Here is a 25,863-nt window from a genome sequence, read left to right on the forward strand (position 1 = left end):
TACCTTTCTTTAAGTTCAGAACCATTGTTTCTGAATTAACAATGTCACTCTCCATCCTAATGAAGAACTCAACCATATTATGGTCACTCTTGCCCAAGGGGGCACGTACAACAAGATTGCTAACTAACCCTTCCTCATTACTCAATACCCAGTCTAAAATAGCCTGCTCTCTCGTTGGTTCCTCTACATGTTGATTTAGATAACTATCCCGCATACATTCCAAGAAATCCTCTTCCTCAGCACCCCTGCCAATTTGATTCACCCAATCTATATGTAGATTGAAGTCACCCATTATAACCGTTTTGCCTTTGTCGCACGCATTTCTAATTTCCTGTTTGATACCATCTCCAACTTCACTACTACTGTTAGGTGGCCTGTACACAACACCCACCAGCGTTTTCTGCCCCTTAGTGTTTTGCAGCTCTACCCATACCGATTCCACATCCTCCAAACTAATGTCCTTCCTTTCCATTGCATTAATCCCCTCTCTAATCAGTAACGCTACCCCACCTCCTTTTCCTTTCTGTCTATCCCTCCTGAATATTGAATATCCCTGGATGTTCAGCTCCCAGCCTTGGTCACCCTGGAGCCATGTCTCCGTGATCCCAACTATATCATAGTCATTAATAGCTATCTGCACATTCAACTCATCCAACTCATACAAGTAGGTATGTTGCAAAGCCTACCTGAAGATCGCTGAAAATCTGTCCCAGCCCGTGTGCGTGATTTTTGCACCGTTTAGAGGGGGGTGAGTTTAAAACGCGATTTTCCCTAGGCTGTTCAAATCGAGGTTTTTCAGCCTAGTTAATTATTAACGAAAAATCGCTGGAAGATTCCGTAGCTGAAGCTATTTTTAGTTTTAAGGGCTTTCTTTACTTGTTATAGTAGGTTAAAAATTAACCTCTAAACCCACGACCGCCGACAACGGGTCGGATCTCATACAGGGGAAAACGGAAGGTAGGCTGTTTATTTTTACGTTAAAAAGGGCTTCTTAAGATCCCTTTATACAAAGTTTAATGTTGCGAGTAGCTAATTTGGGCCCCATTATATCCCGCAGTATTTTTCTGGGCATTTGAGGGCACAAATCTACCGCAATGTGAATGTTCTAAACCAGCGGTTTCACAGGATCCCACTAGAAAGCTGATTTAAATGGACTTTAATTTACAGCAATTGAACACTAAATTCCTTCCATTTGGCCTATAAATTAATGTAAATGAGATTTAAAAATCATGTTTTATTGTGAATTATTTGTGAATATTATTTGGACACTTAGGCTATTTAAAAATGTTAATCATTTATTAAGAAATGGATAGATGTTTAGATCTAGTAATTGAAGTTTGAAATTAGCTACAATTGGGTAACTAACTAATTATATGCTTTAATTTCAGGTCATCCAAGTAAGATTATTTTATATTTGTTTCAGAATGCTTCAATCTATGATAACTGAAAAAATTTCATTCAGTTCTCTTAATTTTTAAGAAAGTTATGGGCTTTTGACTGTCCACGATCACAGCTTTTTTGTTATGTCCATAGAAAATCAAGATGCTAATTTCCGAGTATGAAAATGGCCATAACTTTTTAAATACTTGAGATATGAAAGTGAATTAGGTGTCAAATTAAACTTCTGTTTATGCTTTATCTGATGGGATAAATTGCAGACTTGACTTTAAAATCTCAAAATTTTGTAACATTGCTAATAGGGTGATTTCACCAAAGGTCAAATGAGCGTAGATCCCCCCTCACGTGACCGAAAATTTTAACTGGAGGACATATGTCAGATCGGTACATGTAAGTGAATGGGGAAACACGCACTTTCCCACCCGTTAAAAACATGGAAAACGGCGGATTTGTGACCTGAATTTCATCAAAAGTAAGGCATTATTAACTTATTTTTGATGAAATTCAGCGAGCAAATGCAATAATTCCCGATATTTTGGATCTTAAAATCACCACGGCAAATGTCAGCTGTTCACTTCCGCTGCTTTCTACCTTCAGTTCCCTCTTGTAATTACCTTACTTTCTATCTTTTTTTTGGCCTGAAAATTTAGGTCGCTGTGCTTCACGGTCACCCCGACTAGCACAGAAAATTTCAGGTCAAAAATCGTTTTCCATGTTTTTAACGGGTGGGAAAGTGCATGTTTCCCCATTCACTTACATGTACGGGTCTGACATATGTCCTCCAGTTAAAATTTTCGGTCACGTGAGGGGGGGGATCTACGCTCATTTGACCTTTAGTGAAATCACCCTATACAAGTAAAATATTCTTAATACTGAACATTAAATTACTATTTGACCATTCTTACTCAGCAGTGCAGTGGGGTGAGATGTTTTCAACGTGTGCACAGGGAAGCCCTCTGGGGGAAGTGAGTCTAAAAGCATTGGTTGCCAGGAGACAATGGGGGCCCACTTGCCATGGGGCAAGCTGACACCCTGGCCGGCCCGCCACTGCCTCAGGGTAGTACGGGGAGTGGGTTCACAGGGAAGGCCTCGGGGGAGTGGGTACAAGGGGGAAAGGGTCAGGGGAGAGGGAGCACCAGGGAAGGGTCAGGGGAGAGGGAGCACCAGGGAAGGGTCAGGGGAGTGGGTACCCGGGCGGCGGCGGCGGCGACGTTGGCGCCCAGACCAGACCAGACCTACCTCAGGGGGCGGGCGGGCGGCTCCAGCCGCCGAGTGACGTGCGCTCACTGACACCAATCGGCCGCCGCCGCTCCGCCGCCGCCGCGTTGAGTGGAAGGGAGGAGTAGGCCCCACAGTGTAGGCAGCTCACAGGCAGTTCATCCTCGCCGACTCTGCCTCAAACTAGCAATAGTTTTTTTTGTTGTAACTATTAGAAATTATGACACCTCTCCGTACAAGGTTGCAAACGCGTGAAAGCTAGTGAGGAATAGTCCCCGGTCGGTAGCACGTATTTTACGGCAATTTACGGTTTCAAAGACGTGCAGTGAATGGGCAGCTGCGGCCTTGTTTAAAATGAGTGTTTGCAACAGTGTTACAGCTGAAATTTCATACCTGCTAACTAACGCTCACTGTGTGAGGGGAAGACGAGGGCGATATAAGAATGGGACTCTGGACTGCTGGATCCGATTGCTGAAATTCTAGAGGGTTTTAATATTGATTGATAACAAAGCTTGTTATTTTTAAAATATCACAATCAGTTCACAGCCAAAAATAACAGGTTGATTGTGAAGCCTTATAATAATGCATAATCGAAGTGATTCAAAAATGTTTTCTGACACGAAGGTACATCTTGTTCGAAGTGTGAAAGGTGCAAACTATTAAAAAAAAAATTGGCCTCAAATGTATGATTATAAATATTTTCGAAGGTTCTGAATTTAGTTGCCGAGGATGTAATTTCTAATTCTTGCAGTTCACACGGATTAGTCACTTGAAATGCTGTTGGTTTAAAAAAATGGACAATATTTACATTAGAAATGACAAGTTATATTAAACAGTTACTTAGTAACACCTTAAACTCCGACATTGTAGTTAAAACCTATTTTGTTTTGAGATATTTATGGAATCCATGTTTTTTTAATTGATGATCATACCTAGATTCCTACTTCTCTATAACATATGTGTAACATTAGGCATAGTTCCAACACTAGTACTCGGTGAGCGGCATCATATGATATAAAACACCATAAAACGTGCGTATAAAATCTGATTTTTCAGTCTAAAATTAATTTTCATATTAAACTGAAAAATCATTCTAAATGATATTTCAGATTTATTTTGCATTTTAATAAATGTGTGGCAAAGCATTTAGAATGTCAACTTAATCAGTGTTTATATTTGGAAGATGCAAACATATTTAAAGTTGCCATCTTTACTATTTGTTTACCTAGGTCACAAAACATTACAATATAACTATTTAAAAAAAAAACTTTGACTCATTTTATTTGTGATCTGGTGGTGAATCTGTGGAATTCTTTGCCACAGAAGGACGTGGAAGCAAAGTCAGTGGATATATTTAAGGCAGAGATAGGTAGATTCTTGATTAGTACAGGTGTCGTAGGTTATGGGGAGAAGGCAGGAGAATAGGGTTAGGAGGGAGAGGTAGATCAGCCATGATTGAATGGTGTAGACTTGATGGGCCAAATGGCCTAATTTCGCCGCTGTAGCAGAACTAGGCCATTTGTGATCTTATGATCATATGATCACTCATGATCTTCTGATCTGAGTTTCACTTTTCCACCCATTCCTATTTTCCCTAACGAAGATGATAATCAGCAGCAGTTGACCTGGTAAAGATACATGTGTTGGATGAGTTTCCAGGATTTAGACCGGACAAGGCCAATGTGTTTACAAGGTACACGGCTTCATGACAGTATGGTGTCCAATTGGATGGAAGCCAGCAGATGGTAGTACTATTCCTAGTCACGTCAAGAGAGTTTATTGTCATGTGTCCCAGATAGGACAATTAAATTCTTGCTTGCTGCAGCACAACAGAATATTGTAAGCAAAAATACAGAATAGTTCAGTTCAATATGCACATAATAAGCAGATAAAGTGCAATAGGCTGTTACAGTTCAGAGTCTTTTTGTTGGTGAGTTTAATAGCCGGAATGCTGTTCCTGAACCTGGATGTAACAGATTTCAGGCTCCTTGGTGGCAGAGATAAAAATTTCACAAGGAGCTGTTTGAGTTGCATAAGTGAGTAACTGCAGTGCATTTTGCTGATGGTGTACACTGTAGCCACAGTATGTTTGTGATGGAGAATTGGATTGTGGATGTGATATCAATCAACAGAGATGTTTTGTACTGTGTTGAGGTTCTTGAGAGTTATTGGAGCTGGACTCATCCAGGCAAATGAAAGAAAAATGAAAACCAAAATACGCCTGTGTGCCTGTGATGTTGCTACACGCAACATTTTCATAGTATCTGTACCTCACTGTACTTGTGCATATGACAATAAACTTGACGAGTATTCCATGACATTCCCTAACTTATAAATGCGAGGAGATGTAATAATGTTAATGCCATTGAATGTCAAGAGTATGTTGGTGGACCTTCTCTTTTTGGAGATGATAATTGCCTGGTACTTATGTGACATGGATGTTACTTACTCCTTATCGTTGTCTTTAATGTTGTCTAGATATTGCTGCATATAGGCAAAGATTAGTTCATGCGTCGAGGAATTGTAAAAGGAAATAAACATTGTGCAGTCATCAGCTTTGGACATTGTGATGGAAGGAGCATTGTTGTTCTTTCACCAGTTGCTAGATTGATTCCATAGGTCCAGATGCGAAAGTCCTTCAGTGATGTTGTGGGTTTGGGATAATTATCTTCTACAATCATAACTGGCTTCCTTGGTGTGAGTTGTGACTCCAAGCATCAGAGTTTTTATTTCACCTTGAGGTTCATTGACTTCAGTTTTCTCCAGGGTTCTTGAAATTACGTTTGGTTGAATGCTGCCTTAACCGCCAAGGGCAGTCACTCTTGCTTGACCTATGAATATATTATATTGGTTCCTATTTGGACCAAGATTCTGAGGTCCAGAGCGGGAACATAAACAGACAGGGCTGCACTGATCAATTGATTGGTGAGGAAACACCACTGTAGTTGAGATGCTCCATTTCTACTTTATCAGGGAGATGCTGGCATTGTAACCAGAAAAACAGCATGGCAAAAGATGCAGCTTGTTCTGAAGTGGGGTGATTTTTACTCCCCCCAAAAAATTGCTGTACCCAGTGTTCTCAGCTGTTTCATGCTGGCATGGATATAAATGCATTTAAACAGGTACATGGATAGAAAATGATTAAAGGGATATGGGCCAAACCCATAGGCACCTTGGTCGGCATGGACAGGTAGGGCCAAAGGGCCTGTTTATAATTATAAACTTATATAAGTTATATAATTCTATGACTATTATTTAGTTTAGATAGTAGACTTTTGGATGTGTCATTTATGCAGGGAAGTTGTGCTTCATTTCTCTATGATGAATATCTTGCAAGATAAAGGAACTGAGAGGCATGCCTTAGTGTCAGCAGCCTTTTACACGGAAGTTCATCTTGTGCTGGTAATTTTGTCAACATGGACAAGTTCTAAGTGAGGGCCAATAGCAAATTCATAGGTTATAAAGTAAAACCAGAGTACTGAAAACTTTCAGCAGGTCAAGTGACACCTGCCACAGGTGGGGGTTAATTTCTTCTCTTTCTCCTATACAAGGAATTTCATGTATTTCATGGGGGTGGGGGATTGAAATGGAGATGTGGGAGGGATAGGCACAGATGACAATATCTTAGTATGTAAATACTTTCAAGCACCTCTAGCAGGGCATTTTGAGATTAGGCAGAAGTTACCAGAATCAGAGTTTAATTATGTGAGCTTTAAATAGTGTTAAGTGATTGTGGTTTCGAAAGGAAAGGTGACAGACTGTCAACCACCTTGGGAAGGATGGAAAGTAAAATTTGATTAAGGAGTCTCTGGGCATTGAGTGGATATTGTAGATGAGATGAGGTCAAAACGTTTAGTGTGAATATGTGGTAAAGAAGTTCATGATTAGAGATTGTGATAAGCTATATGATCATTAATCTTCGCATTACGATTAAGCAGCTGAATGAATATTTCTGTCTGTGGCACATGTGTCTTTGAACATTTAATTCTTGTTAAAGGTTTAGGTTAGTGGGCAAGTGGAGGGTGGGGAAAGAGACCTGAATACAAACAAATACTGTGCCATTTTTCCTGTGCTCCTGTGAGGCCTGATAGTCCTTTATGTGGTTTGACAAGATATGTCAGTGGATGGCAGAGTTTGTTTGCATGCTATGCATGCATGCTTGCTGAAGTAAATAAATAAGGATATTTTAGTGAGGGAAAAGATGAATTATTCAATGTCATTGTACTAATTCATATTTGACATGATAATTATGGATCCAGTGGGTGAGGCTGGGATTGAATATTGCTGTCAGTTCAATATAAAATATGATAAAGCCAAGAAATACTCCTACATTTTTAGATATGTTCAAAAAGCTGGAAAAAGAGGTTGTGAAATTTTAATATCAATAAAGCTAGCTCTTGTCATTATGTTTTTATAAAAATGAAATATAATTTAGAACATAACAATTGTCCATCACTGTTGGCATGATACTCTCGTGTTACAGAAAGGAGATGGTTGTAAGTTGGGCTCCTTCCCTGCTCTGAGTTATGTTGAATAGATATTATCAAGCAGCTGGTTGCTGTATTTTCCAACATTGACATAGGAAAATCATCTGGTTGCAACAGAAAAGAAATGTGTGTCTCTTGACCTTCAGTTGTGGCAGATGGATGAATTTGAGATGGTGCCGAGGAAGCAGTGCACTTCTCATATGAATACACAAACATCCCAACTAGGCACAGGAATAGGCTGCATGACTCATCAAGTCTGCTCTATTGTTCCATAGGATTTTGTCTATTTGGTCAATATCTCAAATCCATATTCTTGTCCATCTTTGTAACCTTTGATTATCAAAAATCAATTTACCTCTCCCTTAAAACCATCCAAGGACGTTGCTTCCACCAGCAATTAAGGATGAGAGTTTCAAAGATTACATCTCATAGAAAATAGGTGTAGGAGGAGGCCATTTGGCCCTTCGAGCCAGCACCGCCACTCATTGTTTAAGAAAGAACTACATATGCTGGAAAATTCGTAAGTAGACACAAAATGCTAGAGAAACTCAGCGGGTGAGGCAGCATTTATGGAGAGAAGGAAATAGGCAACGTTTCAGGTCGAGACCCTTCTTCAGACCCGAAACATCTCGACCTGAAACGTCGCCTATTCCTTCTCTCCATAGATGCTGCCTCACCTGCTGAGTTTCTCCAGCATTTTGTGTCCACCCGCCATTCATTGTGATCATGGCTGATCATCCACAATCAGTAACCCGTGCCTGCCCTCCCCATATCCCTTGATTCCGCTAGCCCCTAGAGCTCTATCTAATTATCTTTTAAATTCATCCAGTGAATTGGCCTCTGCTGCCTTCTGTGGCAGAGAATTCCACAAATTCACATCCCTGAGATAAATAATATTTGCCTCTTCTGTGTTAGATGGAATGACCTTTTTTATTTTAACAGTGATCCCAAATTCTAGATTCTTTCACGAAGGGAAATATTTTCTCCGTATCACAAACCTCAAAGACCTGGCAGGAGCTTATGTTTTAATTAAGTCCCCTCTTGTTCCTCCGAAGTCCAATGGATAGAGGTCTAGGTCTTTCACACATGGCAACCTGTTCATTGCAGGAATTAATCTGGTAATTTTTTTAATATCAATAACAAATCATCCACACTATTAAGATATGCCATTTGCACCAGCTACAGTGTTAATGACCAACATTCTCAGAAGCATTGATTAAGATACAGGATGTGTGTATTTTCAGTTAGCGACCTCAAAGTAGATTTATATGAAAAAGGTGAATAAAACATGGCTTAATTCTTGTAAAATTCTTGGTTAAGACGACAAGAGTTCTCAAACTGTAGGCTATAGAAATTAGTTTTGTATATTTTCTCGCTTTCCTATGACGGTTTGAATTTATGGGGGGTCTTGGAGAATTCTATCAAACCCATTTCTCTGCTTTTTTCTGTAGCTTATTTTCTCTTCTGTGCTCATTGTTTACAGGGTGGCACAGTGCCACAGTTAGTAGAGCCGTTGCCTCAAAGTGCCACAGTTAGTAGAGACGTTGCCTCAATCTTGACCTCGGGTGCTGTTAGTGTGGAGATTGTACGCTCTCCCTGTGACCACAAGGGTTTGCTCGGGGTGCTCCAGTTTCTTCTTGCATCCTAATGGGCCTGTCTTAGGCACCTTTTTAGGCGACTGCAGGAGACTCTACAGTCGCCACATGATCGCCATGTTCGCGGGTAGTTGCCGGGGGGTCCCCTTCATGGTCGTGAGGAGTTCCCACATTCTGGGAACTAGTCGTGGCCTCATTATGGTCGCCGCAAACTTTTCAACATGTTGAAAAATTAGTGGCGACTGGAATGAACCCGCCATGGAGAGTAGCGAGAATCGTTGTGCCGTAGGTGGGTCACCAGGAGGTCCTAGTGGGTTGTAGGAGGTCAAAGGATCTCGTAGGTTGTAACTGATGCTGACCAGTGAATTTCATTGGCTCATTGGGGGAAAAAACGTAAGCAGTAGTTTTCAGAACCAAAGATAACTGACCGAGCTTCACAGCCGTGTATCTCTGGCTTCTTAAAAGGTCACTCCTTCCCCCCTCCTCCTTCCCCCCTCCTCCTTCACTCCTTCCCCCTCCTCCTTCCCCCTCCTCCTTCCCCCATCTTTTAAAGGGCTTACTGTACACTGTGCTTTAGCCGTCTTAATTACAGCGCAAACCTTCCTGCTCATCTTGGTGTGTGTCTGTATCACCTTGGCTTTGCACCGTGTGAATTTCACTCAGACAGCGCTTGCCCTGTCCCCCACCAACACAGTAGAGGCAATTTACAGATGGCAATTATCCAATCAACTCAAAAACCTTTATGGGCGATTTGTCAGGCGACTGTCGGCGACTGTCAAGTTGCTGGCAGTTGCCTGAGAAACCGACAACTGGAACGGCGACTGTCAGAGTAGAACACACACACACATCGCTTCCTACACTAGCCCGTGGGTTAGTGTAGGAAGCTAGTGTAGGACTCGTGTAGGAAGCGATGTGTTTGTGTTCCACTCTGACAGTCGCCCATCCAGTTGTCGGTTTTTCAGGCGACTGCCAGCAACTTGATAGTCGCCTGACAAATCATCTATGTGGGACCAGCCCATAAAGGTTTTTGAGTTGATCGGATAATTGCAATCTGTAAATTGCCTCTACTGTGTTGGTGAGTGATGGAATCTGCGGAAAGTTGAAGAGAATATGGGGAGAATTTTGGGGGTGGAGAAAATAAATAATTGTTGGATAAGTATAAAATGGGTGATTGATGGTTGGTCGGGATGTGGTGGGCCAACATATTTATTTCTGTGCTATTATTTTCTCTCTATGACAGTGTTTAGATGAGAAAGTATATTTATGACACATGTTCCTTTTGGTCTTATGTTCCATATCAGCTTCTTGTGTTACTGATTTCTTCAACAGTTGGAGGGTGTGTTTAAATCTTAGTTTAATCCTTTTAGAATGGATTTTGTCTTAAAATAATGTATGTTGGTGCATATAGTATTAAAAATAAAACTGCAGATGCTGGTTTGTATTAAAGATAGACACAAAATGCTGGAGTAACTCAGTGTCTCTGGAGAAAATGAATAGGTGGCGCGGTTAGAGTCAGGACCCGTCTTCAAACGGATTGTAGCAGGTGGGGAGTAAGCTGGAACCTCGTAACCAGGTGCTGACCCAAAACGTCACCTATCCATGTTCTCCAGAGATGCTGCCTGACCCGCTGACTTACTCCAGCATTTTGCGTCTATTTGAGGTGTATGTAGTATTTGAATTGTGCTGCCTTTTAACTCCCCCTCCCATTCCCAATCTAACCTCTCTGTCCTGGGCCTCCTCCATTGCCAGAGTAAGGCCCAGTGCAACTTGGAAGAACAGCACCTCATATTTTGCTTGGGTAGCTTACACCCCAGCGGTGTGAACATTGACTTCTCTAAGTTCAAATAGCCCTTGCTTTCCCTCTTGCTCCATCCCCTCCCTCTTCCCAGTTCTCCCACCGGTCTTACTGTCTCCGACTACATTGCCAATGCATCCACTATTTCTAGAGCCAACTCCCTGAGGACCCTGGGATGCAGACCATCAGGTCCAGGGGATTTATCATCCTTCAGTCCCATTAGCCTACCCAATACTATTTCTCGCCTAATGAACATTTCTTTCAGTTCCTCTACCCCCTTAGATCCTCTGTCCTCCAGTACATCTGGGAGATTGTTTGTGTCTTCCTTAGTGAAGATGGATCCGAAGTACCTATTGAACTCTTCTGCCATTTCCTTGTTGCCCATAATAATTTCACCCGTGTCTGCCTTCAAGGGACCCATATTTGACTTTGCTACTCTTTTTCCCTTAGCATATCTAAAGAAGCTTTTACTGTCCTTTTTTATATTCCTGGCCAGCTTCCCTTCGTACTTCATCTTTTCAGCCCGTATTGCCCGTTTTATTTCCTTCTGTTGTCCTGTGAAAGTTTTCCCAATCCTCTGGCTTCCAGCTACTCTTTGCTGTATTATACATCTTTTCTTTTAGTTTTATTCTATCCCTAACTTCTCTTGTCAACCATGGTTGCCTCCTACTCCCCTTAGAATATTTCTTCCTTTTTGAAATGAAATGATCCTGCGTCTTCCGGATTATGCCCAGAAATTCCTGCCATTGCTGTTCCACCGTCATTCCTGCTAGGATCCCTTTCCAGTTTACCTTGGCCAGCTCCCCTCTCATGCCTTCATAGTCCCCTTTGTTCAACTGCATCACTGACACTTCCTATTTACCATTCTCCTTCTCAATTATAGATTAAAACTAATCATATTATGATCACGACCTCCAAGCGGTTCCTTTACCTCGAGTTAATGAAACTTAATTCTAAAACTCAATTTTCTATGAATTAGAATCAAAATTAGCTATGAACTTTTGGATAGTGCTGTGGTTGTCAGCTTCTGTGCAAAACATTTTTATTTTTGTAAATGTACTTCAAAAGCTTTTGTTATGGCAGTTAAGTGTATCTTTATATAATAGAATTGCAATTTTGATCCTGTGGTTAACTGCGTTGAACATTGTTAATTTAATGGTAATTGTCCTTGCATGAGTTTGAAAGTGTATGATAGTATTGCAATTATAAATACAATGGCTGAGGCAGAAACATTTGAGTGATTTTTATGAAATTATCTCCTTAGTAGAGGAGTGTACACTATTCTTTCCTCTATGGTTATACTTCCAAAGTTGTAATTTGAAATTAATTGTACATCTTTACAGATTTGTGCAGGTGAAAATTTGCTTGACACTTTTTTTTCTTTTTATAGAAGGATCATATTGGAGAACGTTTTGAATCTTCTATATGGGCCATTTTCTTTCAAAAAATGGTAAACGCGTGAAGAAAAGAAGACGGAAAGTTAGAAAGAACTGCTTTCTTCGTGGACCTTGTATGCTATGCTTCATTGTTCACAATACTTCTGCCCTTGATGAGGATCAGTTTGAAAGTGCATCCAAAGCAGCAGAAAGATACACTGCATTGACTACTACGGAGGAGTGTGCTAAGTTTCTTCTTTCCCCAAAGGAACTTAGTATCTGGGAAGAACAGGGTAAAAGTTTGCTTTCCAGTGTTCCAGCAAAGCTCATTGGACCCCCTCTGTTTAGAACAGTTTGTTCAGACTATTCCGAGATGCCAGTTTGCAAGCGTAAATGTGCTGGCGTACAAGCTTGTACACCTTGCAAACTGCCTCGTTCTGCAGTCGGAAGAGTTCCTGAGACTGGATTAAATAATGACATAGCACAGTGTCCAGTGTCTGTATGTACTTTGCCTACATCCACAGCAGAATGTACAAATTTGGGACTTGAGGGGAACATGGGTGACTGCTCTTCTTTGCTCCAGCAACCATTGTCCCCTTTGGGATCTGAAGATAGTGAAGTTATTACCCCAGAAAATCTTACAGATTTAAGAATGGAATCTGAGCCACCGAATATTAATCAGCTTCCTTCGTCTATACTTCTAAAGGTGAGGATTTTAACCATGTTGATTATTACTTGTATCTTGAATGGTGCCACTTAATGAAAGTACACAAAACAAATCTGAATTATTAGAAGCTTAAGCAAACGAGATTTCTGTGAAAGAAAAGGTTAAAGGCATTGACAACCCTCATGTTTGTTTCTGGTCATCTGTTTAATTTATGTTGTAAAGACATGACTTCATTCTAAGTTATTGGGGAAAACCTCTACTTGATGTAAATATTGTCCCAATAATAAGACGCTTGCAGAATGATATTCCATGCAGTTTTATTAAAAACAATCTGAGGTGTGCATTGTAAACTCTGCAATGTTGTAATCTGCCTTGCTCTGCAGATATACCAAGATTAAAATTGAAATATAGTTTTAACACACATCGGCTGTATTTTGCTTTTTTTCTAGTAGAGCAACTCGTCCATCTCTTTTCCCTCCCTCTATATCATGCCAAAAACATTGAAACCCCGGAATATTGAGCTGCTATTCATGTCCTGCTGTCAACCATGTTTTTACATTGGCCTCAACATCATAACTGGAGCAATGATTCAGGTTCTAAGTTCAGCTGCTTTCCTAATAATACTCCCTGCTTTGAAAGAAACATACTTCAGCTCATCAGCTTCACCATATTTGTACATCTCTCCATGCTATCCTTCCTTGAAGACTTTCTTTCCATCATTCCTAACCAATGTCTGACCTGCTATTATGCTCCTCCAGCTCCTTGTTCATCTATTTATATAACTTCAACTTTAAAGTCTTAAAGCTTTGGAATTCTCTTCCGAAATCTGTCCTAATTTCTTCTTGCGACAGTGATAAATATATGATAATGCCATTGTGAAGCATGTCAGGGTTATTTTCTATGTTAAATGTTCTACATAAAATCAGATGTTCATGTCCCAGGTATTGCATTTGTTGAAAAAAATATTTTTTCAAGGATTTTTTTCAGATTTGTTTTCTCTTTGCTGGGAATTTACTTTAGTGATCAGTAATCTCATGGCAGTGTTCAAAAAAATGGAACACAGTTCTCTAGATACCCCAGCCAATATAAATCAAAATTATGGATTTGATGGAAAAGACATCCTCATTTAAATTATTGCCCATCTGAGTTGTATAACCATATAACAATTACAGCACGGAAACAGGCCATCTCGGCCCTTCTAGTCCGTGCTGAACACTTATTCTCACCTAGTCCCATCTACCCGCACTCAGACCATAACCCTCCATTCCTTTCCCGTCCATATACCTATCCAATTTATTTTTAAATGATAAAATCGAACCTGCGTCCACCACTTCCACTGGAAGCTCATTCCACACAGTTACCACTCTCTGAGTGCATATGAGTGCATAAAGGACTAAAAACTATTAGGGATTTTAAATAACTTTTTAGCAATAAATAGCTGTTTACATTTTAATTTTAATTCAAGTTAGTCATTTTTTTAAAATTTAAGCCAGGTAAAATTCACACCCTTTGTGTGAAAAAGTTACCCCTCGGATTCCTATTAAATCTTTTCTCCTTCACCTTGAACCTATGTCCTCTGGTCCTCGATTCCCCTACTCTGGGCAAAGGACTCTGTGCATCTACCTGATCTATTCCTCTCATGATTTTGTACGCCCCTATAAGATTTCCCCTCATCCTCCAGTGCTCCATTGAATAGAGAGCCAGCCAACTCAACGTCTCCCTACAGCTCACACCCTCTAGTCCTGGCAACATCCTTGTAATTTTTTCTGAACCCTTTCAAGCTTTCCTATAACATGGTGACCAGAAATGAGCACAATATTTTAATTGCTGTTTAAAAGCAAAGTGATATAATTTCCTTTTGGGAGATCTGAGGAAATAAATGGAATTTGTTACTGAGAAGCAGCGCAATACATTATGTAATTACAGCCAGATTGGGAAAGTAAACAAAATTACAAGAGCTTACCATGGTTTTGTGAATGCTATTTTTCACAACTCCCATCATGAGATCTCTATGATAGGTTTCCCATTGCAGTTGAGGGTGAATTTATTCATCCAAAGCCATGATTAATTATTGCATCCAGTCTGACATCCTTTTTCTTTATTATTTTCAACAGAGAAAAAAATGACTGCAACATATTTGGATAATCATTGACATTATATCAGATACATTAAAGGCATTGCCAGTTGTAATTTATCTAAGATCGAGAGGCTGAAAACTTCAGGGAAGATATTCCATAGCTTTATTAGGACAGAAATAAAGTCCAGATAAGTTGGACTATTTCAGGTATTTTCTGATGTGAAATCATTGTAAGAAGAATACAGAGCTGTAGACGGGGCTGACCGTGGTATGTTGAGAAGAATCATGTCTGGTCTTTTATTAATCTTTCTATGTGGGGAAACTCCATGCCTTTTGTTAGGTTCAATATCAACTACTGTTCGTCATCTTATAGTCGCTGACATAATCTGGTATCAATTCTGCTTTCAAATTTTAATTACATTTCAAAATAGTCTCTTTTAACTTTTTTTCTAGTTCTTTACTCCTTTCGATCTTTTACTCTTCCATTTCTGGCGTTATGTGCATCATGAATTTTATTTGGTCCATCATTAGCAGCTATGCCCTTGGCTCCTTTGGTTGCAGCATCTGATTAATGCTTCTTGAAGTAATCTTTGTTGCTCTCTTTCAAGTTTGTCACGTTAACAAAACATTTGGTGATTGCCTAATCTCCTGACGTGACTGCGTTGAATGTTGTCTAATAATGCTTCTGTGAAGAAACTTCGGATGTTTTATTATGTTGAAAGGAATGAAAGTCAGCAAAGTCACTAAGCAAGGGAATAGTTAGGGAATGAGAATAGTGGAGGTGAACATGTTAATTTGACTGACCTGCAGAATTCCTCCAGTTCTTTGTGTTTTGATTATTATTCATGTGTATATTTAAAATATCTAACTTTACAACTTTATATCTTAACTCCAAGTCCGTATTTAAAATTGCTGTCTTTTTATTGTGCTGACCAATATTTTTCTTGTCCAGGAGTTTCAGATTTTACTGCAGGAAAATAGAAGTTGCAAAAAATTGGCTCCCAACCTTTCTGTAAATTTTGCCCTTTAACTGAAGTATCAAATGTAATTGTCTGATTGTATTAAATAAAAACACATTTGTCAGTCGGTTGTTCATCGATTACAGATTGGCGTTCAATGCCATCATCCCCTCTAAACTTGTTACCAAGCTCGGGGAACTGGGTCTCTGTGCATCCCTCTGCAACGGAATCCTCGACTTCCTCATCAACTGACCACAATCGGTACGATATGGCAACAGCATTTCCTCCTCAATAACCAGCAGCACAGGAGCACCTCGGGGCTGTATGCTCAGACCCTACTCTTCTGACACTATACCTTTGACCATGTTCCAACTCCATCGTAAATTCGCCAATGAAATCGGCATTGTTGGACGAATTATCGTAATAATGAGTCGGAGTATAGGAAGAAGATTGATCGTCTGATTGAATGGTGCCAGAACAACAAACTTACTCTCAATGTCAGTAAAGCCAAGGAGCTGATTGTTGACTTCGGAAGAGGAAGGCTGAGGATCCACAAACCTGACTTCATCGGTGGGCCGATGGTGGAGAGAGTCAGCAACTACAATTCCTGGAGTTCCGTCCTGGACCCAACACATTGGTACAATCATAAAGAAAGCCCATCAACGCCTCTACTTCTTTAGATTTTGTTTTATTTTGCACTATATTGGGTTTTTGTCTTTATTTTATCTGTTGAATGCTGTATTTGCAAACTAGTGCTGTTGCCAGTAAGAATTTCATTGTTACATTTTAGTACACGTGACAAATAAACGCTCTTGATTTGAAAGTGGAGAAATGAATATTTTACTGTCATTTCACAAACTGCCCACTGGGTGTAGCTGAAAATCCATTCAATTTGTTTATTTCTTTTAAAGAAAACTTCTGTTCAAAATGTAACTTTCTATTTTCACGCTCTACAATTTGATCTATCATGTAAAAACAAAACTCATTCCATACACAGCTATTCCAGTGTAATTTTTGAAAATTGTATTAGTTTGCTGTTATTGCGCATGCAAGGTTTTCTTTTGAGCTTCCCAGGAGATGGCTGTTGGTGACCTGTACTTTAAATTCATTTAGATATTTGAAAATGCTGATTAAATAGTTCCTTCCAACAAAACCTACATTCGACTTGAGATACTGTGCAGAATCAGGCTCTTTGGCCCACCGAGTCTGCAGCGACCACCCAATAGACTAACACTATCTTGCACACAAGGACAATTTACAATTTTTACCAAAGCCAATTGACTTACAAACGTGCACATATTGAGTGTGGGGAGCATCTGGAAAAAGCCCACACTGTCACTGTCACAGGGAGAACGTACAAACTCCATATAGACAGTAACCACAGTCAGGATTGAACCCGGGTCTCTGGTCCTGCAGGTCTACCTCTTTGCCACTATGTCGCCCTAATTCTCTTTTCCTTTTATTTTTCTCGCAGTTTTAAATGTGTCTCTGTTTGCATCTCAATATTTGAATCGTATGCAATTTGCAGTGAGTGCCGACAGATTTAGGTGGTTTCCCTTCGTCTATTTCAGTAATCTTTTATCAAAATGGATGTGAAATTAAAAAATATCTAGCAAATATTTGTTTTGATCTTTGCTGGATGAATGTATTAATTATCTTGCAGAGCACATGTTTGAAGCCACACCTGGTCTTGTAAATATTGGCTCTATTGTATCTGATCAGAAACTTCTCTTAATTTCAGGTCTTTGCTCATTTATCTTTGAAGGAAAGATGTCTTTCGGCATCTTTGGTTTGCAAGTACTGGCGCGATCTTGGTCTAGATTTCCAATTTTGGAAGCAGCTGGACCTCAGTGGGCGACAGCAGGTAAAGACTTGACTCTCTTATTTATATAGATTTGCTAAAATAATCCTCCAGGCCATTTCGCTTTAATATATGAAAAATACTTTACCAAATTTACAGGTTACATAAAGAGTTAAATTAAGCTTCGACAGCAAGAAGGGTCATGGAAATGACTGCACAAATATATGCTCTTCATGTGCTGATTAAGTTTGCTATAAATTATAGGAAGTTCTATTTGCATGCATTAATTAATTTTAAAAATAGGATGGATCAACGATTTTGAGCATTCCTACCTAATATTTGATCACCCCCTTAAATTTCAGTCATTTTGGAGGAGTGAATTATCTGATGTAAGGAGGTATACATTTAACCTTAAAACCACTCAATGCTCCCATTAGTATTTGCTGGGTTAGCATTGTAGCCAATTCTTGAGAATAAATCAAATCATTTGTGTTTTTGAAAAAGTAAATTTTGTTATTCCCATTGCTCGGATGAAAATGCTGTTGAGCCTTTATCTTAAATCATTGTTAAACCCGTCTCACGGCGCAAGTTGACCCACGAGGTACCCCGAGTTTAAAACAAATTTTACTCGTGGTAACTACGTACAATTAACGTAGCGGGAACATCGGAACTCGTGGACGCAACTTAGCGACTCGTGGCGCTAAAGGCAGGTTCCCGTGAAACTTGGTAACTCTTGGAAAAATTCAAACATGTTTAAAGTTTTCCACAAATAAAATGTACTGCTGAAGTTAAAAATTGAGACATTTAAACTTGTTTTAAGAACATAGTGGCCCGTGCGTTTACCTTAGTGTCTCGTGAGTCTACCGTGGGAACTCTTTAACTCAGCGGGCAGGCAGCATCTCTGGAGAGAAGGAATGGGTGACGGGATGACATTTCCAAATTTCTGCTGCATCTTTGTGTAACTACAGCACTGTGTGTACACTTTTTGTCAACCAGCATCTGCCCTTTCTTGTGTATGACATCATTTGTATCCGTGGCAGTTGATTGTCGCTCCCTTCAGTTTCCCAGGGGGTCGTGACGGGACTGGAGTTGGGAGGGAAAGGTGGGGGGGGGGGGGGGGGAGGGAGGGGGGGGGAGGAGGAGAGAGGGTGGAGAGTGGAGGGAGAGGAGGGGGAGAGAAGATGGGGGTGTCGTCATTCACTGGCGGCGGTGCCTTTCACTGAAACAGGCAGGTGAGATTTCACATCCACCTTGTGTGTGTGTGTGTCTCTCTCTCTCTCTGTCTCCCTCCCTTCCTCCCTATCACACAGGCTGAGAGACTGCCTCTGTGAGTGTACGTCTCTTTCTCCCCCTCTCTCCGCACAGTAAGACAGAGGTACTGTGCTCTGTCCATCTGTGTCTCCCACATACACAGTAAAACTGCTTTGTGTCTGTATGTATGTCTCCCCCCATTTCTCTCTTTCTCCCCCCACCTCTCTCTTTCTCACCCCCACCTCTCTCTTTCTCCCCGCATGCACAATAAGACTGATGTATTCTGCTTAGTCTCTCTTCCCTTCCACACACACAGATAGACCGAGGTCCTGTGCGATCTTTCTCTCCCACACAGTCACGGCGAAGTACCTCTCTCGCTCTCGCTCTCTCGCTCTCTCGCTCTCTCTCTCTCGCTCTCTCTCTCTCTCTCTCTCTCTCTCTCTCTCTCTCTCTCTCTCTCTCGCTCTCTCTCTCTCTCTCTCTCTCTCTCTCGCTCTCTCTCTCTCTCTCTCGCTACGACGCTCTGAGGCCTCGCAAGGATGCGTTCTCAGCTCCTTACTATACTCTCTATGCACTCATGACCATGTCGATAGATTCGGCTTTAACTGCATTTCCACGTGGGACTGGGAGCAAGATAAGTCCAGGACAAGTCATGGTCGCAACAGATTACCTCAGGCAGGGTGGTTTCCTGATAGGCCAATTGTTGGCTGGGGATAGTGTGATCCTAAGAGAGATACATTGTTGCAAATTGTGGAACTGGTAACTGACTTTTAGTGGAGAAAGGGGAGCAAGGGTGGGGGGAGGAGTGGAAGGGGAGGGTGGAGCAAACATTCCCCCCATTTCCTCTCTCCCCTATCCCCTTGGTCCTCTTGCCCTTGGTAAAAGTGTGCACAGCTCACCTCTGTTACATTGGACATAAAATATGCCAATGAAATACAAACTCGCAATGAATACAATTTACACTGATTCTGTATTATTCTGAATTTATTCTGACCATTTACACTCTAAGTGTACAAAGCAATTTTGATTAAGGTTCTGTCTTAAGAAAATTAATCATTAAAATGACTTTGTATGAATGAAATGTTTCCAAACAGACTAAAGGGTAAATCAAGTTTCTCAAATATTTTTGCAAAACGCTGAGAGGCTGTGCAGTTGATTTATACGCCATTCAAAATTGTGGTGGTGTAAGCTTTGTGAATTCTATTTTGATTAGAGATTTCAGATTTATATTGCCAAAAGCTTTCCATAAAAAAGAGTATGGTATATTTTGTTTTAAACACTCGAACAAAATTAATACATTCATTTGTGGCTCTCCTGTTTTCTCGATTAAGTTGAAAAGTAGTGAGTGGCCTTTTTTTATGTATGTTCATGTTGTGAATTTCAATAAACAAACTCAACCCTTCCAGATATAAGCGATATTCATTTTGTGATAGAAAATGCTTGTCCTGTATTGTGTTCTGCTGCACAATATTTTATGCAAAGTGCAAATAGTACGGCATTGGTAATGTTTTTGAATGTGACTTGAGTTTATTTCATTTGAATGTTTTGTTAGAAAATGAGAAGAAATCAACCTGCTGTTGGCTTGGGTAGTGGGCAGTGGGGAACTGATTTGCTGGTGCTTTTGGTGGAGGAAGGGATGCTAAGCTTGCTCGTTGGACGGATACCTCAGTGAGTGTTCAGAAAAGAGAAACAAAACAGAAAGGCAAAGTTAGTGAAGTAATATGCAAAAAAATGCCATAAACAAGTAAAGCGGTCAAGTACAGAAAAAAATATTAATGACAACATTAGAGAAATGGTAAAATGGAGACACAAGAATTTGCTGATGCTGGAATCTTGTGCTGCATTGTGTGTCTTGCTTCCTGTAATATGTTGCCAGAGTGTTGCAGGGGTTGTGACATATTAACTGATTTAATTTAATGGTAGAATGAGTTTGAAGACGGAATGACCGTCTCTTTATTTTTGGGGGGGGGGGAAAGAGAAAGATTAACAGACACCTGAGGGGTAACTTTCCCGTACAGACACTGGTGTAAATATATGGAAACAGCTGCCAGAGGAAGCTGAGGAATTGCTCTATCAGAGAAATTGAGACAGGTACAATAACATAATTTAAAAGATATTTGGACAAGTAAATGGATAGGAAAAGTTCAGAGGGGATAGGTTAAATGCATGCAAAGGGGACGGCAATAATGAGCATCTTATTTGGCAGAGATGAGTTGGGTCCAAGGGCTTGATTCCCTCCTGTATGACTCTTATCAATCGCAAGCTGAGAGTGTTTCAGTTTCTTTTGCTTGTTTTAAGCAAATCCTATCCCGGGGAGCCGCCCGTGTGGCGGTGGGAATGTCCCGGGGAGCTGAGCTCGTGGAAGCGGGAGTGTCCCGGGGTGCCGCGCGGGCCCGATCCACTCACCGAACAACGGTGGCGCTGACGACCGGAACGCGTCCTGGTAAGCCTGACGCCCTACAGGCCTCCCAGGGGACTGCGGAGAAGCTGGGCAGCGAGGTCTGCCTGGGTCAAAGAAGCGTCAGCGGCGGCAGCAGCTTGAGCCTTGACAGCAACAGGAGCCTCAGCGGTGATGGGGCCTCGGCGGCAGCGGGAACCTCGGTGACGGTGGAACGTTTGGGGGGGGGCGGGAAGACAATGGGAACCCAGCGTGGGGAGACCGTTGTGATGAATGGTGGAGAACCCGGCGTGGGGGGACTGCCGTGATGAACAATGGAGGACACGGGAGAGGGGTGGGGGGGGGGAAGCAACTTTAGTTTTAGAATCCTCTTCCCAGGCGATAAGCCTGCGTTCGTTTGTTTGTTCCGGTTCGTTTCGGATGAAGGCGCTGCGTACACGGCAGCCAGCCAGCTAACAGTCGATTGTCCTTTTACTTTGCACTTGTAAGTTCAAGTTTTTGTGTACCTTGCGTGTTGTGACTGTTGGCAGACCAATTTCCCTCCGGGGATGAATAAAGTGTTTATAGTATTGTTACGTTAAACATGATATAAAACATTTTAGACGGCAAGAAATGATACCAGGGTTTGATATTTGAACATATGAACATATTAGTTAGTCTCAAACTGAAGGTGTCTTTTTGTTCAGTGCCAAAGGCATTCTTTACTTTAATGTTTGTAGACTATTTCAAGGAAACTGCTAAAGTTGAGAGAAATTGTCAGTTGGAGCATTTTTCCAGCATGTACAATTTTATGATTTTAAGAATTAGATAATTACGACTCTTTCAAAAACGATTTCCTCTTGCACAATTTTGTGCTTTATCTGGTTAAATATTATTTGGATTGTTGGTTTGTAGATGCATAGAACTGCAGATGCTGGGTCACAAAAAAGGACACGGTGCTGAGTAACTCAAGGAGTCAGGCAGCATCTCTGGATAACATGGGTAGGTGATGATTCAGGTGGAAACTTGTCTTCAGAGTCTGAAAAAGGGTCCCAACTCAAAACGTCACAATCAATGTTCTCCAGAAATGCTGCTTGACCTGATGAGTTACTCCAATGCTTTCTGTCTGTTTTTGGATTGTTACTTTACTGTTCGAATTCTAAAAATCTTCTTGATGGATTTCTAAAATATGTGCTATGTTGCGTTCCTTTCTGGTTTGAGTCTGAAATTGAGTTGAAATTGAGTTGAAAGTTAAAAAACAGCCCGATTTCTTCAAACTCGCCCATTTCGAGAAAAGAAATTCTGAATGACGTCACAATGCACACAAGGAAGGACGGCTCACTCCGGCTCCAGCGCTCCGGGAGGGAGGGGCACTCCAGCGCTCCAACGGCAGTTCGCAAAGCACGACAGGCCACTCAGGGCGGGAGCGCACTCCAGCGCTTCAATGGCAGTTTCCACATTTTAAAGCGCTTGCATTTAAAAACAACGTTGCCATTGTTCACTCTTCCAACCGCTCTTCCACAACGTTCTTCAAACCCTCTCAAGACAATCAGGCGAAGGTGCAGTTCAGAGCTGATTGCTTCATTCTGACTTCGCTGACTCTATATTAAAAATAGACGGCGATTGGATTGATTAATATTTATTAAATAAAGACTTGCTGATTGTATCGATTAATTGAGATTTCACACTGTAATTAGACTGCTGCTTTTGAAAAAAAACGGCCATTTCAGTGCATTTAAAAAAAATATAGATTAACATTTATTTTAAAACACTTGTATTTAAAACAAAAACGATTACTGCTCCGGATCACATGTGAGGGGAGCACAGCTCCATAACCGCATTTCCAGAACATTCTGACCGCTGACTGCACTGTATTTAACTATAAGCATTTACTAGACTAAGTGGGACCCGTTGGGTCCCATGTTCACATGGGAGGGCTGGGCCTCCAACGCAATATTCCACCTCCCCACCAATTCCAATATTGGTGGCCAATGGGGTGGGGGCTTTCTGGAGGGCCAGTATGGAAGTTGTGGGCCAAAGGAACTGGTTTCCTGAGGGCTAGTATGGACATTGTGGGCCAAATGGATTATTTGGCTGGCAGCTCAGTCACTCGGGCCTGGTGGGCTGGCAGCTCAGTCACTCGGGCCTGGTGGGCTGGCATCTCAGTCACTCGGGCCTGGTGGGCTGGCAGCTCAGTCACTCGGGCCTGGTGGGCTGGCAGCTCAGTCACTCGGGCCTGGTGGGCTGGCAGCCGACTCACGGCTGGTGGACCGGCAGTCGACTCACACACAGCTGGTGGGCTCACACAACACACACACACACCCTCCATCACAGACACACACCCTCCATCACAGACACACACTCCTTCTCACAGAGACAAACGCTCCATCTCACACACACACACACCCTCCATCTCACACACACACACACTCCCATCTCACACACACACACACCCTCCATCTCACACACACCCTCCATCTCACACACACCCACCATCTCACACACACACACACACCCACACTCACACCATCCATCACACACTCTCACAGACTCACACACTACATATATGTGACAGTAAAACTCTCTTGAATCTACTCGCGCGTTTGAGCGCGGCCTCTCCCCTGACCGGGGCTTCCGTAGTAGGTGGGACTTCCGGAATGAGCGCGACATTCAGTTCAAGTAGCCCAACCCTTCAATTCAGTTCAAGCAGCCCAGTGCAGACCAACCCTTCAATTCAGTTCAAGCATCACAGTGCGGACTCACAGTTCAGTTCACTCACGGCGTAGACTCACAGCTCTGGACTGAACTCTCACTCACGGTCTTCCGGGATGACTGACTCACGTCCAGCCTCTGGGGCTTTATTCTCCTAGCCCCCCCAGAAGGGGCGTTACCTTCATCATGGTGACTGACGGGCGAGAAGACCAATCTGCTGATCTCACAATTTTTAAAAAAACATTCATAACTTTTAATATTTCACCGATCGGAAATAACCTTGGGGCGGTTGGAGGAGAGGATGATGAGTAAGATGGTGAAAAAAATCATAGCGATATAGGGTAGCATTTTTTTCTAAAATTTATTTACAACCTAGACAGGAAGTAATTAAGATGAGAATTTTAGTAATAGTGTAGATATATTTTTAACTTTGCGCGATTCTTTCAATAATACTTGCAATTTAAAAAAATCGCTATTGCATTGATTGACTTTTATTTTAAACAAGTTTCATTTAAAAAAAAACATTTTGTTTTAATCGAGTTGCATTTTAATTAAAAAAAAGACGGACCGGACCTAATGGGTCCCACTTGGTCTAGTTAAGAATAAAGAGAGCACTGGTGAGCTTACTAATCATAAAGGGACTGGCAGGTTAAGGAAGACCTCCACAGCTGATGACAGAATTCTCTCTATAATAAAGAAAAATCCCCAAACACTTGTCCGACCGATCAGAAACACTCTTTAGGAGTCAGGTGTGAGTTTGTCAATGACCACTATCCGCAGAAGACTTAATGAACAGAAATATAGAAGCTACACTGCAAGATGCAAACCACTGGTTAGCCACAAAAATAGGATGGCCAGGTTACTATTTGCCAAGAAGTACTTAAAACCACAGTTCTGGAAAATGGTCTTGTGGATAGATGAGACGAAGATTAACATATCAGAGTGATGGCAAGAGCATAGTATGGAGGAGAGAAAGAACTGCCCAAGATCCAAAGCATACCACCTCATCTGTGAAACACGGTGGTGGGGGTGTTATGGCCTGGGCATGTATGGCTGCTGTAGGTACTGGCTTGCTTATCTTCATTGATGATACAACTGCTGATGGAAGTAGCATAATGAATTCTGAAGTGAATAGACACATCCTATCAGCTCAAGTTCAAACAAATGCCTCAAAATTCATTGTCCGGCGGTTCATTCTACAGCAAGACAATGATCCCAAAAATACTGCTAAAGCAACAAAGGAGTTTTTCAAAGCTTAAAAAATGGTAAATTCTTGAGTGGCCAAGTCAATCACCCGATCTGAACCCAATTGAGCATGCCTTTTATATGCTGAAGAGTAAACTGAAAGGAACTGGCCCCCAAAACAAGCATAAGCTAAAGATGGCTGCAATACAGGCCTGGCAGAGCATCACCAGATAAGACACCCAGCAACTGGTGATGTCTATGAATCGAATACTTCAAGCAGTCATTGCTTGCAAAGAATATGCAACAAAATACAAAACATGACTGCTTTCATTTAAGTGACATTGCTGTGTCCCAAACATTATGGTGCCCTGAAATGGGGGGGACCTATGTATAAACACTGCTGTAATTTCTGCATGGTGAAACCAAAATGTATAAAATATAGCCTTTATTAAAATCTGACAATGTGCACTTTAACCACATGTGATGTTTTCTATTACAAATCTCAAATTGTGGAGTACAGAGGCAAATAAATAAATTGTGGGTGTTTGTCCCAAAAAATATGGAGGGCACTGTAATTAAAGATGTTTCACTGTAATATACTTTCACGTGAAAATGGTTAACCATATAACCATATAACAATTACAGCACGGAAACAGGCCATCTCGGCCCTACAAGTCCGTGCCGAACAACTTTTTTCCCTTGGTTGTTCTTTTTCTGTTATGTTTTGTTTTTCTTTGGTTCATGAAGGTGTTTCTTTTAAGCTCTGGGAAAGAAAATCCCAAGATGAAAATTAAACCGATAGTATTTGTTCCTGAAATTGTACTGAACCGGTAATAATCAGAGATACAAGAGTATCCTGAGCAAAACACTAAGAGCTTGAGGAAGTTAGTGGGCCAGTCAGCGCCTGAGAGAGAATAGAATGACACCCTAACTTTGATTATGTATATTTAAATTGATTAAACTGA

The 25,863-nt window shown here is 41.3% G+C and overlaps 1 protein-coding gene across 3 annotated transcripts in view; it reads left to right on the forward strand.

Annotated features, from left to right (window-relative positions):
• The first annotated feature begins 2,705 nt into the window (after nt 1-2,705).
• Nucleotides 2,706-25,863, forward strand: part of fbxl17 (F-box and leucine-rich repeat protein 17) — a 544,870-nt gene continuing 521,712 nt past the window's right edge. The window contains exons 1-3 of one of the 3 annotated variants that reach the window (XM_055633232.1): nt 2,706-2,894; nt 11,884-12,575; nt 17,338-17,436. In XM_055633232.1, the coding sequence (XP_055489207.1) occupies nt 11,919-12,575; nt 17,338-17,436 (756 nt within the window). In that variant the 5' untranslated portion in view covers nt 2,706-2,894; nt 11,884-11,918. Of the gene's footprint in view, nt 2,895-11,883; nt 12,576-17,313; nt 17,437-25,863 lie in introns of all 3 variants that reach the window. The other 2 variants (XM_055633231.1, XM_055633233.1) reach the window with 2 other exon arrangements.

This window comes from Leucoraja erinacea, chromosome 3 (assembly GCF_028641065.1).
Source record: "Leucoraja erinacea ecotype New England chromosome 3, Leri_hhj_1, whole genome shotgun sequence".
Classification (NCBI taxonomy): Eukaryota; Metazoa; Chordata; class Chondrichthyes; order Rajiformes; family Rajidae; genus Leucoraja; species Leucoraja erinaceus.